This window comes from Ctenopharyngodon idella, chromosome 7 (assembly GCF_019924925.1).
Source record: "Ctenopharyngodon idella isolate HZGC_01 chromosome 7, HZGC01, whole genome shotgun sequence".
Classification (NCBI taxonomy): Eukaryota; Metazoa; Chordata; class Actinopteri; order Cypriniformes; family Xenocyprididae; genus Ctenopharyngodon; species Ctenopharyngodon idella.
The window spans coordinates 2,011,855-2,028,733 of NC_067226.1; the positions used below are offsets into that span (position 1 = coordinate 2,011,855).

A 16,879-nucleotide genomic window follows, 5' to 3' on the forward strand; every position below is an offset into this window, starting at 1 on the left:
TTTTAGTTTGTCATATATATTTATTGATTGATTAGATCAGATAATATTTTAAGCTGTCATATGGTCGTGTTACAATGTGAAAAAAGTATAGACTGTATTATTGAAAAAAAGTCACATATTTGTACCAGACATGTGTGAAATTAATTTGGAAAAAATACTCTGAATTTAAGTAGATTTACACAAACTGAGAAAGTCAAAAAGCTCTCCCTCCCGCTCCCGCTCTCCCCCTACAGCGAATCTGTGCTGCCTTCAAAATCTGACCAGACACCTTAATAGACAGGATGTGTCTTGTTGCCTTACTATCTCCATATACTGCCTATGAAGGCAGCATTTTCAGCTTTCAGACACTGTTTACAGCATCCATAAAAAAAAAACAAGAGTCATGTACATTAATTGTCTTAGTTGGTCAAAGTGCATTTCTTTGAGAGAGATACAGAATGTTACTGTGGTCATAAATGTTCTTCATTCTCATGAAAGCAATCAAGAGATAATATTGACAGAAAAAATGAGAGCAAGAGAGCAGTTGAGGTAAATGTGACATTTTTGCCAGAGTATCTCATCATTCATTATGGTGTGAATCAAAGTGGACAAGATGACACTAGGACTGTGTTGGCACAGCTGTGCTGTCATAGATAAATGGGCTATTGCTTGATATCTTAATGGCTCTCATACGCGCACACACACACACAGTACACAGAGCCACACGTGGCCCTCATGATGGTCTCCTTTCTCATTCATTTGCTCAGTGAGTGGAAGCAGGGCATTGGGTCAAACTCAGCCGTTAAATAGCATCCTACAAACACCATACAGCCATGTAGTAGAGGGGTGCAGCTCTCAAAGCAGCTTTCACATGTCAGTATGACATTCGATTTGATAATGAGATGAAATTCATTTGACAAGATGATCAACATTCATTCTTTAAGTTTGGCACAGCCTATTTACTCATATCTCTTCATCTCTAATTCATGCCATGGAGCTTAATGAATGTGACAAGGAGAGTTGTTTTCATAATATTTCAGCCGTTTTATTTTCACAACAGTACATCACAGTAGTTTCTAACTGAAATTAAGTTATGTTTCCTTCTTGTTTTAAAATGAAACCTTTTTTTTAAACAAGAAAAACCATTTGCAAATGGGGTGACCAAAATACCGAAGACAAAAGAAATACTGATAATTATAATGTAATATATTATAATTATATATTGCAACTCAGTATTTTAAAATCATTCAAATATTCTTAATATGTCACACATCACTTTAATACTTTTGTCTGCTTTTGTCCCCATAAATTATACCTGCCATCAAAGACATAAAGAAAAGATTTTATGAATCATCTGAAAGTAGTTAATGGTGTTGTCTAAAAGCATTCAGAAATGGCTCATAGAAATGTGAACTTGTTTGTGTAAACTGTGTAAATGTGTTTGAATGCACTAATCTCGTCTGGACTGACCCAATCTCCTCCTTTTAATCAGCAAGACAGTGGACAGATAAACATGTCAAATCCACATGAGTGAGTGGCACGTTCAGCACAAGGCCTGAGGAAGTTGCAGACAGCTGTTTTGATGGAGACTTTACTGTCTTATCAGTTTGATAAACGATACTTCTGAAGAGTGCAAAATGCTGAAGGACACAAAACTACACGTTATAATGTGTGGAGGGAGAAAAGGGCTGAGACAACGGGAATGGTGTGAACACTAAAGAAAAAAAAAGATTGTGAACAACATTTCAAAGACTGCTACACATTTCAGATTGAAACATACAAACTAAAGAAGAAAAAGCAGAGAGGATGATCATGGCTGAAGAGAAAGACAGAACACTGAGTATAAACTCCAGTAGATTGTCAGATGTCAGCAACATTTAGCCTTCAACACACTGATAAAGGGGCTGCTTATGTTGATATGGCCACTATTACCCTTTGGCTCTCCGTCACTGTCTTGTCAAATGCTGTACACAAATTCTTTTTCAGTGATAAGGAGGCACTAGAAACCACTGCGATTTGCAGAGAGATGAGGTTAATTAATACCCAAATTTCCTTAAGAGAGCACCATGCAGAATATAGGTAGATATTGCCCAAGCAGCAACAATTTTTATGGCCGGTTCTTATAAACTGACACAGTAATATCTTTAGATCAATGGATATGGCAAGTGACATCTCATTTTCCCTGGCTTATATTAAAACTGGTAAATCACTAAGTTGGGCCCAAAAGTGAAATGTTTCTATTTTACATTTTTCTAATGCAAAAAAATAAAAAATGTAATTGCAAATGATCTCAGCATAGTAATTTGAGTGAATTATAAAATATATAACCTTCTACATCTGAAACTTACTGTATTTCAGTTAATTTCCAAGGCAACATTACTAATTTTCATGTACGTTTTTCCTCTAATATTTATATTTTATTTTTGTCATGCGCTGACTTGACTTGATAATCCACAACAAAAATGCATGACGCAGAAAGATGATGACCTCACATTAAATAACCACTAGGAACAGAGAAACACCAGCACAAAACATTAACACAAGACAATGATTAGAGGGTGACTGAGGATTTAAATACATAAAGGTAACAAGACACTAAGTGAAGGACAGGTGTAGATGATCAGTTTACATGATAACAAACAAGGGTTTCTATGGACACTAACAAGATTACAGTGCAACAGGAACTAAGGGCCGTTTACACGACACCGTTTTCAACTAAAAACAGAAAACTTTTTATGCGTTTTGGCCGTTCATTTACACAACAACGGCGTTTTGGTGGCCTGAAAATGCAAACTTTTGAAAACGGGTTTCAAAGTGCAAGTTTTTGAAAACGGTCTCCGTGTAAACAACAAAAACGCTTATCTGTGAAAACGATGAAGTCATGCACATGCGCATTACATGTTCAGTCTAGTGTTTCATCGCCATCTAATGGCCTGTCCGCAGAATACAGCGTTTTTAGTCATTTTCACGAATTCGTATGAATCGTTTTGACAACGGTGTCGACTGTATGCGGAAAATTCAAAGGAAAAACTTTCTGTTAAAAATCTGTTTTAAGTATATCGTTGTCGTGTAAACGTACCCTCAATCACAACAACTGAAACCAGAAACATCAAGACAAAAGAACATCGAAATAAAAGTCCTTGAACACAGAGACACAGGGAATCGTGACAATTTTATTTAAGCTTTATTTCAGTTAATGAAAACATTTTAATAGATTTAGTTAGCTTTAACTATAGCTTTAGTTAACAACACTGATAGGCTATATAATATGAATGAAATAAAAATATAATCTGAATTTCATATTTGCGAATTTTTAAAAGAGCAGGCAACATCTAACCTTCTGTAGCTACAAAGAAGTTTACATGCTAGACTGGTGACCTAGAAATAAATTTCTGATTAATTTTAACCAATACTTAACTTTCCAAACCCTAAAACGTAATTTCTTTTGTGGTTTAAATCAAATAAAACCCACTTTTTTTTTAATGATCTCAGATATTTGGGTACGACTGATGACATAACTGCACATTTTCTGCAAACGTACTATAGAAATTAAGCTAAATTATGACTGACTAGACCAGTCTTTCCTGTATATTGCTTCTGCAGTCAAACAGATGGCATGCATGACAAAAACAGCAGTACTTTTTTGAGTTGTTGTCCTCAGGGCTGCAGGCCTGTCCTGTTTAGTGTGCTGCCACACGTACCACATTTGGTAACGATGCCTGGACACCCACCTTATTTACCACGACACAAGGAGTGTTACGCAACGTGGATGAAGTTCCCTTAGTAGGTGTTATGGAGTGAGGGAATTAAGGAAATGAAAAACTGGATAGATGGTGCTGCATTTTAAACCAGCATGTCTGCACCTGCGTATGGTACATGTGCACATGGCCATGTCTATTTATGTGTAGGCCTACATGCGTCATATGTGTTTGTGTGAATACTGAGAATTATGAACTTATTTATGGATTTACATTTGCTAACTGTAATTTCTGATATGGAAATCAAAAAGGTGAATGCACTTTTTTATTATGTGTGAGAGAAAGATATAATAAGAAAGAGTGAGTGAGAGAAAGAGAAGAAAAAAGAAAGAGAGGGGTATGTAGTGAGGGGGCTTGAGTATTTCTAGGAAGTGTAATTTGATACGTCTGTTTACCATACACAGAGAGCACATGTGGCCAAGAATAATATGTCCAAGAACATAGATATTTTTCCAAGAACATAGATATTTATCCAGTAAAGGAACACATACTCAGAGGAATAAAACTAGATTTACATATAAATATGTGTTTGTGTCACATTCAGTTCTACATCATATGTTTTGTCTGTCTTATTGCTGTAAGTGAAAATGTTTTTACTGTGAAAAATATATTATTTTGTGTCACGCATTTTTTTTTTGTGGAGTAAGAGGCTGTCTTTTGTTTTCAATCAAAGGTGGGCATTTCAGTGATCAATCAAAGTGATTTGGTATCAGTGTTTTCATCATCAGCACAATAGCAGAGTGTTAATTACATTTAACTATCATTGTTAAACTGATCATCACCATCTTTCATTATCTGATAATGATATTACGAAAGCTTTAGTCATGCCTCTTTAGTCATGCATCTTAATTTTGAGTTTACTTTAGTCCATGGTATTTAATCCACCCAAATATGAACATTCTGTCATTATTGTTCCAAACCTGTATGACTTTCTAGTTTCTTTCATCTGTGGAACATAAAAAAAAATAATATTTTGCAATACAATGCAAGTCAATGGTCACTTAAAAACACTTCAGAATATTTTCTTTTGCATAATAGAAAGATACAGTTTTGGAACAGCATGAGGGTGAGTAAATAATGACAGAACTTTCATTACTGGATGAACTACCCCTTTCAATTCTATTTTCCTGTTATATTTGTTTGCTTTTCTGGAATACTGTTTTCCTCTTTCTCCCTATTTGCCAGTTCGGTCTCTCCCCCTCTACCCAGTGGTCTCTGTTTTCACTCATCTCCTCACGCTCTCCTCAGCGTGATCATGTTTTTGGAACGCTGGTTCAAACCAGTCTCCTCTGATTTCCCCCCCTTTTCTCTCCTCTCTGGCTGTTTTTTATTCCAACACTCTGCTGTCTCATCTGAGACATCCACTTTTGCTCCCCTGCAGTCTTCTGGTTTTTGCACGTGTGTGAGATTTTTTTCTAGTCAGCAAATTAACAAATTACTCTGTCAACAAGTGTGGAACCATACAGAGTTGTGTTGTGGGTATGCTGTGTAGTAAAATATGTGTTTAGTCATTGTGTGTGAACTTGTCTTTTAAACGCTGGAACAAGGGAAAATAACGGTTTCTGTTCCCCTTTCTCTTCATAAGTGTGTGAGAGAGTAACAATATGGTTTCCCTATACCATATTTCTTGGAATGACCAAAACCCAGAATTTCAGCAGTAAAGAGTTTCACATTTCACACACGTAGCGTGGTTTGCTTCTCTGCATGCTATATTATTTTACATTAACATAACAGGATAAATATGATAAATGCAGCTTTTTCTTTTGCAGATCTTATAATATCACGTCACTGATGTATTATGATGTCACAGCATGGCGTGGCCCATCATTCAGCCGCAGAGCTCATGAATTATTCATATTTACGTCAGAGGTTGTGCTAAAAATATCTCTGAGAACCTGCACTACCACACCGATCGTTACATCCTTATGGTGGGCGCTGACTGCTTGAGAACAGACACACATTGGGTACAAGTCCTTTTTTTCTGAATGCTGTTTTCACAATAACCACAATGAAAAATTTCAGAAAGAAACATGTCTGAAAACACTGATTTCAGAATGTCATTTTTGTGTTTTGAGCTAATGCTAGTCACTGTACATCCTGTACACTGTAAAAAAAATCCTATTTACTTTTAAGCAGGAAAATAATTATTAAAAACATGGAAACATGAATAAAGCTTTAGGATGTTATGGTGTGTTATTAAAAAAAAAAGCCTTTAAAAAAGCCAGTAGCTTTGTTCACGGTCATGAATTATTGATTTGCTAATTGCTTGCTGGATGCATGCAGGGAGGGACATTAGTATCTGTGCAGTGCACAGTATGGCTGGTTAACACAAGTGGTGCTTACTGCAGAGCCAAATGATGTACAGCTCCCCCTCTCTGGGTGTAATGGGTGGCACTTTACCTAGTCTAGCTCCATCTCTGTGGACCTAATGGGTGGAGCTTGACCTAATTAGGTTTGAAGAATAGGGTTATAGTGTGGACGGACCTTTAAGCTCCACCCATTGGCTCTGCAGTGAGTAAACTCTTGGTTAGCATGGCCCCAACAGCCTCTGCTGGTGAAAGCTATAATTACAACATTTGGGTTTTAAACAGCTCTTTCCCAATTGAGCATATAAAACGTAAATACAATTTTGCACATTTAAATGGCAAATATTGTTTTACCAGTGTCCGATTCTGTTTTGGGGGTTCTTAAAAGCATGAAATGGTGTGCTAAAATTGCTTTTTTGTCATTACTTAGGAGCACATTGGCATAAACATGGACTTAAAGCGTATCGAATCATGATTCGGATCGCATGTCAAACCGCCAAACTGCTGAAATCACATGACTTTGGCGCTCCGAACCGCTGATTCGACACACTGATTCATAACGCTCCGAAGCTTCCTGAAGCAGTGTTTTGAAATCGGCCATCACTATATAAGTCCTTATTTTGTTTTTTTTTGGTGCACCAAAAATATTCTCGTCGCTTTATAATATTAATATTGAACCACTGTACTAACATGAACTGATTTAAATATGTTTTAGTACATTAATGGATCTTGAGAGAGGAAATGTCATTGCTCCCTATGTAGGCCTCACGGAGCCATCGGATTTAATCAAAAATATCTCAATTTGCGTTCCAAAGATTAACGAAGGTCTTACGGGTGTGGAATGGCATGAGGGTGAGTAATAAATGACAGAATTTTCATTTTTGGGTGAACTAACCCTTTAAAGCTAACAAACATGCACAAAAGGCTACAAAACTTCAATTTTAATTTAATGGGGTCAGAATTTCAAATAATGGCCCATGCAGGGTGCACACATGCATCTTTTCATTCTAATAGATGGAGCTAATAGGCTACATATAAGCTCTTTTGGATTTGCAATCCCTTACGCAAAGACAATATATTTCCCTATATATGAATGATCAATATATTAAATGATTTAATGGAATATTTGAAAATATACAGAATAATATATTGTGTTAGTATATTAAAACATATTGAATAATACATAAGGAATTGCAGCTATTCATATATTGAAAAATATGTGACAATATATTTACTAATATATCATAATGTATGTAATTTTATATTCAGTAATAGGGCTGCATTTCATAACATATAGATGTGGTACTGCATGTGTATAAATATATTTCACACATATTTACTCATGCAGTATAAACAAACATATATAGAGAAATATATATGTAATAGCTTTCTTATATTTTATAATTATTTGTATTATAAATGTTTCATATTTTCAGGCTATTTAGCAGCAGCACACCTGCATGTACTAAAGTATTTAGCAAAGAGACTCTCACTGTACTGAAGTGCACACAGCCACTACTTTTTAAATTAAGTAATATATAGCCCTAATGGTGTTCAGCCAATTGTCAGCCTAACCACAGGCTCTACTCTTCAGCACAATGGTAATCCCAAAAACTCAGACATACCAGAAAACCTTTTAAATTCCAAAATAATAGAACATTAAACACTACCAGATCTCCCACTATATTAATACAGAGCAAAACACATGAAATAACACTTAATTTAAACATTTACTCTCCTTTAACAGTCATAAGCAAAGCATGCTGGGAACTAGAAATCTGCTATAACTCATTCGGTGAATGTGTGTACATACATTCACATTTATATGGGAACATGTATGTGCAATATATGTACACAATAACAGATAAAACTTAATTTTATATGTATCAATATACAGCCATATGGTCAATGCATATATTGCAGTATATTGTAAAATATAAGCACTAGTTTCCCCTATATTTTTGTTTCGTAAGGGATGACACCTTTACATTATGTGGGAATGTGCTAGTAAATCACCACTCCTGGCAAAAATATTTAAGCAGCTTGGCTTGGTTTGATGGCTTTTGACCTTCCTTTCTCCACTTGATCTCATTTTAGAGGTTTCAATGGAGTTTGGGCTGGCCATGACGTTCTTTACAAAGACAGATCTACCTGATTCTCATCTTCTCTGATGAGTCCAGTTTTCAGCTTTGCCCAACATCTGGTCCTCTAATGGTTAGACAGAGACCTGGAGAGGCCTACAACCCACAGTGTCTCATACCCACTGTGAAATCTGATGGAGGATTAGTGATGATCTGGGAGCTCTTCAGTAAGGCTGGAATCAGGCAGATCCATCATTGTGAAGAACGCATGACTCAAGCCACAAAAAAGTTATCCTGGAAGAAAAATAGCTTCCTTCTGCTCTGACAATGTTCCCCAACTCGAAGGATTGGTTTTGTAAAATAGTTTCACTGGCAATTATAACAAACACTGAATTCCTCAACAGTAAACAACTGGATAACAAGTACCCTTTATTAACCGGTAGAGGGCACTATTCTACAATTTTTAAGATTTTACATAAGACACTTTGCTTTGCCAAGCCTGAGGAAAAGGGCTTTTTGCAACTCTCCTGTTAAAATCAAATGCATCAGAACAAGCATAGATATGTTTTTTGAGATCTGTATATTTAAATATGGAACAGCAAATTGCTTAACACTGATGTTATAAGAAATGAAGTGTTTGTCTCATTTTGAAATATCCTCCTCTTGTTTGGATGTCAAGAATGTGTCACCACCACATCACTTCTGCCAAACAGATAAAAGACAGGAGAAACAGGAAACTAATTACCAATCAGGGTGGATTTACAGTGCATGTGTATAGCTAGCAATATGTGTGTGTACAGTATATCATGTTGGCATGCAGGACGAATACATGTAAACAAACAAATACATACATATATATATAGACAGATAGATACACAGATTCATACATATATATAATGTATGTGTCCCTGTAAGAAGGAAGCACCAGCTGCTTGGACTTAGCGAGCCAAACACCACTGTCCTCTTTTGCTCTCAGGCGCAAAGTTCACAGTTAACTTTATAGACAACACTTAACACTCAGCATGCTGTTTCAGTCAAGAATCAGTAGCTCTCTGTGCTATAATCTCACAATACTGCAAATCCTTGTCTATTTTGTCCTGTCAAAGCAATGACAGCTGGGATTCTTCACACGTGGTGGTGTTCATTTGTATTAATTTAATAAGTTTTAGCCTGGCTCAAAATGCTCTGTTACACAGCCAAAATGTGGCCGGCCCACCTAAAACTGCATTAAGCATTGGGACTTTGTTTTGGTTACAGATAAAAATCACCAAAAAGAGGAGGAACGAATAAAAGGGGGGGGGTAATCAGATCCTACTTGAGATTTCTCTCCCCACAAGACCACCAAGAGAAAACAAGAGGAAGTAATAAAGACTGGAGGCTCTGCTTACAAAACTCTCGCATGACATGTGGACTCTTAATATAAAGTTGCTTCGATTTAAAACCTGTTAACAGCTTTTCTGCTTGTCAAATTGCGTTGCTTTTGTATCCATTACATGCTTGTTTTGTCTACAGCTCCCGCCATTTATTCTCATTAGCAGATGGCTCTCTTGGTATCTGCCTGGTAGTTTGGTGAGAGTGTTTGTCCGAGAGCAGATGAGTGCCAAACATATGGATTTGATCAACAGGCCCCGTGCTGATGTTTTCTTTGGGCATGTTGACAGGCCGATAGACAAACGTCTCTCTCTCTCTCTCCCTCACACACACACACACACACACACACACACTTATTCTCTCACAAAGGCATTGGCTGACGGACAGTCTGGAGTGCTCCAATGACATACAACCAAACCCAAGCACTCCAGGACAAGCAGAGGAAAAAGAAAGAGAGAAGAGGAGAACAAGTAAGGAACAAGAAAGAGAACGGGACGAGAAGAAAAAGAGAGAGACACTCACGCCTCTGACTGCCCATTTTTTCCTCCTCCGCCGCTGCTGTCTCCCTCTTCCTTCTCACTCCTTTCCTTAGTCTCACACCAGCACACACACACACCCTCTCTCGTTCTCACCGAACTTTTTTTCACTGTCTCGCTATTTTTAAATGATTTTGAGAGAGAGGGGAGACGCATTTGGAGGGTGTCTGAAATGCAGGAGCTCCACAGATGCCTGAGACCCACGGAGAAATAGGAGACTCACTCTGCTTGGAAAAGATAGAGAAAACAAAAGAAGAGAAACAACAGGAGGACTGCTATAAACTTGCACCACTTAACCACTTTTGGACACTGGTGTTTGTGGCATTAACATGGTGACGCTAAGACTTACATTGACTTTAAGGTTCACCTTACTGCTCCTGTACTGGTCAGGCTGTGCCGGCTGGCCGAGCCAGGCTCAGCAGCTTTCCCTACAGGCTCTGCGTCAGGCGGCCCAAACCCGGCAAAACCTCTCTGAGAGTGCAGAGAGCAAAGTAGAACGTCTTGGCCAGGTTTTCCGAAAGAACGTGCGTCTTCTTCGGGAGCGGGGAGGTTGTCTGGATCTGGTCTTCCTCGTGGACGAGTCGTCCAGCGTGGGAGCTTCCAACTTTGGGAGCGAGCTGCGATTCGTGAGGAAGCTGCTGTCAGATTTTCCGGTGGCGCCTGAGGCAACACGTGTAGCGCTAGTGACATTTAGCTCCAAGAGCCATGTGGTTACAAGAGTGGACTATGTGTCCGCACCCAAAGCCCACCAGCACAAGTGCTCGCTCTTCAGCAAAGAGATCCCTTCCATCACCTACAGAGGAGGTGGCACCTACACCAGGGGGGCTTTCCAGCGTGCAGCGGTAAGAGCAGCTGTGTAATCACATTGTTTGAGTCTATGGATGTGAGAAACTATTTAAGTACTAAATGAAACACAATATATAGAGGCAATAATGAAAGAGGAAATAATGAAAGTAATTGAGTCGGGGGTGGGGAAGAGCTGCAAGATTGAGTTGATGATTCAGGCTTTGATTTATGGTGAAATTATTCTATAATTCTTCAGTTGCTCTTTAATGTTCTTTAACAAATGGATGAATAGATGGTTATTGAATCTAAATCACTGAAGCACATTTAGCAGAAACAGAACTGCAAAGTCAAAATGATGGATGAACAACACAAAAGTCTTCATTCCTGATAAGGTACTTCCAGATGTCATCTCTAAGTTAACACCACAAGATTTCCTGTGCACTCTAATCTGGGAATGATAACCACAGTGAGCAACTATGTATGCAGGAATGTCTAGAACAGTAGGTCACTCTTTTTTGTAAAAAACAAAAACAAACAAACAACGTTAATGCCATGTAGGTTGATTTTTCCAATGTAAAGTCTCCCCTAAAGACTTTGGGATATACATGTTTGATGGTTTCATGTTGGAACTATTTGAGAACTTCAGAATCCAGCTGAAAGGAAAAGATAGCAGCAGTGGCGACTCGTATCAGACAAATGAATTTTTATTTTAACCAACCCTGTCTCACTTAACAGCAATGCTATAAATTGCAGCAAAATGATTTATTGCCTCATCTTGCAGCCTACTGCAGCTTCTACTCCTTTTTTCCGTTACAAATGATTATGACGTCCGTGTTTTCAGCCATTTTTCTTGTCCTGAATGACATTTGTGGTTTGAAAAATGGTTTCGCTAACCTGGATCTGCAAATGTATTAAGTTGTTATGGAAGCACAGCGGGAAAGTCCTTTTGTTCGTATGCAATTAATTGGCATTGCAGTCAAACTGTAATATTTCATGACTTTTGGCTCCATCCCTTCAGTCTAAATGGTGTTGGAGGTCTGGAAGCTTTTACCAGACACATTTTCAATCTTTCAGAGCTGAGGTCGAAGGCCTTATCCACAGTTCTGCTGCCCAGCCGAAGTGCACAGAAAGGCCAACCCTCTCTGATCAGATTTGCCTTTAAGCAAGAACATCCTCAATTGCCAAGCCTCTAATTCATTTACTCTACTTGATCTGGAGAATGAGATGTTGGGTTGGCTCTAAATGCATTTTATTTTCTAAGGCTGATGATGGATAAAGACCGCATTGTGTCGTCTCACAAACCCAACATGCTAATAAACAGCAGGATGTTTAATCATTTAGCTTGATAAATTTAAAATTTGAATTGAGGATGCAAACAGGATGGAACAATTTCATTCAAATAGGACTCTAAATGAAATTAAAGCTTCAAGCAGCGATGAAAGGGCCCTCGCACCTGGGCTCACCGCCATCCGGTGGCCTTAGGAAAACTGACCAGTGGGCAATATTCATTTAAGCGGATAAATAGAGGAGAAATATGACAAAGTCATTTTGAAACACCACAGTTCCTGCTGCCAGCAGGTGGCACTTTGACTATTACTGAATATTGCCATGTAGATGTCTTCAGGCCAGGACTATTATCAAACATGTGAAGTTTGGAGCAGATCGGACATTGTATGCCTGAGTTACAACACCTTCCTGTTTCGTGGCGTCAATCGCATACATTAGCGCTTAGCCAAGTGTTGCATGATAACGTGTTTCTAGCATGTTTGGTACTTCATGGCATATACAAATGTGTTTCTGGGACTGAATTACAGTGCAAAGCATACCATTTCCTGTTGCCAGCAGGTGGCGCTATGTCTAACTGAATATTGGCATATACATGTCTTCAGGCCAGGACTCTTATCAAACATGTGAAGTTTGGGGCAGATCGGATACTGTATGCCTGAGTTTGAACAGCTTCCTCTTTCATGGCGAAACATCAGACTTTGTCAGGCCGCCACAAACACGCCCTTCAACGAAAATTTAAGATCTTTGCAAGTTAACATTGCTAAGGCCTTAAGATTAGACAGACCAAATATGATGTTGATCTGCTTAAATCTCTATGAGGAGTTAATCACAGTGTAAAACATGTAATTTCCTGTTGCTCACAGGTGGCGCTATGACTGTAACTGAATATTGCCATGTAGATGTCTTCAGGCCAGGACTCTAATAAAACATGTGAAGTTTGGGGCAGATCGGACATTGTATGCCCGAGTTACAACAATTTCCTGTTTCATGGCGAAACATCGAACTTTGTCAGGCTGCCACAGACACGCCCTTCAACGAAAACTCTAGATCTTCGCAATTTAATGTCGCCAAGGCCAATTAGACTGACTAAATATGATGTTGATCTGATTAAAGCTCTAGGAGGAGTTCGTTAAAGTACAACATCTGGAAATGTCAATGTCTTTTGCAGAGAAAATTCAAAATATCTCACTTCCTGTTGGGTTTACAGATTTTGCACCCATGGACTTTTTTGTAGGTATCGGGCTGTTACATGTGTCTACCGAATTTCATACCTGTATGTGAAACGTAGCGCAAAAGGTGCATAATTGAAATTTTGTAGGTGGCGCTATCAAGCCATTTTGCCACACCTAACTCAGAAACCCATATTAGACATACATTTTCATCACTTCTGACACGTGTGCAAAGTTTCATGAGTTTTCGAGCATGTTTAGGCCCTAAAAAATTCAAAAAAGATTCATTTCGGAGAAGAAGAAGAAGTATTGACTGAGCAATTACAATAGGGTCCTCGCACCACGGGTGCTCGGGTTAATAACAAAGCAGAATTAAAAATAATTAAACTTTTAAAAAAAAAACTACTTTTAACAATGTTTACCTTAACTATAACACACTTTGAATGTTGGTTTGACAACATTTAGAGAGAGAGAGAGAGAGAGAGAGAGGGAGGTAGATAGATAGCCAGCGCTTCCACAACACAATATGGCAATCCTTAATCTTTCTGTTCTTATGTAATGTCTCTTAGGTTCCCCTCATACTCCTGCTGCTTCTCCGTCTAACCACAGTGTTTGTTTGCACTTAGTGGGCATCCTGGGTTGCCAGATCCCCAACTCCATTCCATTTGCCAAACTAGAGCAGAACTAGCTCTCTATAAAACTTCTTTCTCTCTTTCTGGTGTCCTTTTGAATGTTAGCAAATGCTTTTAGTGCTTTCCAAATTCTTAGCCTGCTTTTCTGATCAGTCTCCATAGGGAGTCATTACATCGAAGTCCTTGACCAAATGGATTTGAAATTTCCTATTTCCGATGAATGCTCGACTCCAGTAGGATTCTTCCTTTCCCCAGCAGGGATTCTATTTAAAAGGGGAAGTCTATGGGAATTCTACAAGCACATTTGAAAACACACACACATACCTAGATACATACATATCAAGAGTCATTCTTTCTGACTATTTATGCCAATTTATCTCATGCAAGTAGTATGGAGGTGAGATAGGGATTGTTATTGTTAGCATACATCCCTACATGACCCTTTCTCCTAAAATCCCTCATCAGAAATTCCAGAGAATGTTTCTTTAAAGTGCCATTGACCCCTCTGACCTGTTTTTTAAAGCACATGGCAGCAGCACCGTTACTGTCATCGAGTCTAGACAGATCAGCATGTCCAAATATCTCATATTGTGTCTGCAAAAACATCTGTCAGCAAGCCTCAGAATGTGCTGTGCAAAAACCAGAGACATAAAAGCAAAGAAACACAATGAAAGAGCTGGGACAGATGTCAAAAAACACAAATGTGATGTTTGGTGTTGATACAAATGCCTGGAAATTCACTATGAATGCATTACAGGTACAATATTTTAATGTCTACTTGGAGAAGATCACTTTTTTTCCCCAGAGAAACCAATAAAGTCGTAACAATAAGACAGAGGGAGAGCCTCTTTTTGGCCTTGCATGCACTAATGAAACTCTGGCACTTTCTAAGGCTGTATTTGTTTTATTAATTAAGACTGATTAGGGAGATCCTTATGAGAGACAGCCTGTACTCCACGAACCCTGATAAAACAGCCAGGAATGCCTTTAAACCAGCCTGAGAGCCACAGATACGTCTGCAGACAGCCAGATAAGGGCCATTCGGTCTTTAACTGTCTGAAGAGGCAACATGTTTTACAATGAATCAGTCCTAGTTTGGGGCTAAACGGCAACTCTGAGTTGTGTTGAAGGAACAGATTGCTTGTAATAGCATTGCATTCTTTACAGTACCTTAAAGGGGCTATATGTTGAATTTAGAAACCCTTGCTATTAGCGACACCAGCGGCGTTAAATGAACTGCAGTACTTACTGCTCGTGCTTGCACTTGTGCACATATAACAAATAAAAACCTGAACGTGATTCAGTGTCCTGATATACTCATGGCGAAGTTCTTTTTCATTCTTTGCTTAGAAGTAAAAAGATGTTGGAAATACCTTTGCAGCAATATAGTAAAGAACATTCAGACGCCATCCACACTCTTCTTTCCATGACAGATTAAACATTAACCACCTGAACATTGTATAAACATTAATTTCATGTGTCATAAAACAGAAGAGAGGCTCTCAGGACTCAGGAGCTCACATAAAAGTAACATCCTTTTGATTTTCCCAGCAAAAATGTCCCGAGTCCTTCACATAAAAATCATTCTACTACAGGCTTTCATAGACAACCTAAGAAGTCAGGGAACTGTCTCAGTTTCATTACAAGCTGTTCACACATTGGCAATAAAAAAGTGATTTATACATGAAAATTCTCACATATAGCCCCTTTAAAGGGATAGCTCATCCAAATATAAAAATTGTCATTACTTACCCTCAGGTTGTTCCAAACCTGTATGAGTTTTTCTTCTGTTGAACACAAAAGAAGATATTTTAAAGAATGTTGGTAATCAAACAGATGCATATGGAAGTCAATGGGGTCCATCAACTGTCTGGTTAAGAACATTCTTTAAAATATCTTCTTTAGTGTTCAACAGAAGAAAGAAACTCATACAGATTTGAAACAACATGAGGGTGAGTAAATTATGACAATTTTTTACAATTTTCCTTTTAAAGGGATAGTTCATCCAAAAATGAAAATGATCCCATGATTTACTCACCCTCAAGCCATCTTATGTGTATATGACAATCTTCTTTCAGACGAACACAGTCGGAGATATGTTTAAAAATATCCTTAGTCCTCCAAGGTTTATAATGGTTGTGAATGGGGGCCATGTTTAAAAAGCAAAAAAATGCATCCATTCATAATCAAAGTAATCCATACAGTTCCAGGGGGTTAATAAAGGCCTTTTGAAGCGAAGGGATTGATTTTTATAAGAAAAATATCCATATTCAAAACTTTATAAATTCAAATAACTAGCTTCTGGCGGACGACCGTACACATACTGCGCAAGTCTCTGACGCGATGTATGACGTAGGATGAAGAAGTATCGTAAGCTTAGACGCCTCTCACGGTTCAAACTAATAGGGCTGTGCAACAAACTCAAGCTCCTCTTCTCTTATATCGAAATCCTCTGATATTTCTCTTTTAAAATTTCTCATTTTAGACTTCTAATTCATGACTGGTGTTTTGCTCTTTCCTCTGCGCCTCCACATTCATCATTGCGTCGGGTCAAAGGTTGCTCTTCCACCCAAATCGACTTGCACAGTATGCGTACGGATCGTCTGCCGAAAGCTAGTTATTTGAATTTATAAAGTTTTAAATATGGATATTTTTCTTACAAAAACACATCCCTTTGCTTCAAAAGGTCTTTATTAAACCTCTGGAGCCATATGGATTACTTTGATTATGGATGGATGCATTTTTCAAACGTGGCCCCCCATTCACAACCATTATAAACCTTGGAGGACTAAGGATATTTTTAAATATCTCCGATTGTATTCGTCTGAAAGAAGATAGTCATATACACCTAGGATGGCTTGAGGGTGAGTAAATCATGGGACAATTTTCATTTTTGGGTGAACTATTCCTTTAATATATGTTATACGTTTACCATTCCCAGAAATTGGTTTATGGCACCAATTACTGTATATGA

At 38.2% G+C, this 16,879-nt stretch overlaps 1 protein-coding gene across 4 annotated transcripts in view; it reads left to right on the forward strand.

Moving 5' to 3' along the window:
• Window positions 1-10,248: 10,248 nt before the first annotated feature.
• The window catches only part of svep1 (sushi, von Willebrand factor type A, EGF and pentraxin domain containing 1), an 83,554-nt gene continuing 76,923 nt past the window's right edge, over window positions 10,249-16,879 (forward strand). For all 4 annotated transcript variants that reach the window (XM_051900670.1, XM_051900672.1, XM_051900671.1 and 1 more), the window contains exon 1: window positions 10,249-10,873. In XM_051900670.1, the coding sequence (XP_051756630.1) occupies window positions 10,361-10,873 (513 nt within the window). In that variant the 5' untranslated portion in view covers window positions 10,249-10,360. The remainder of the gene's footprint in view (window positions 10,874-16,879) is intronic.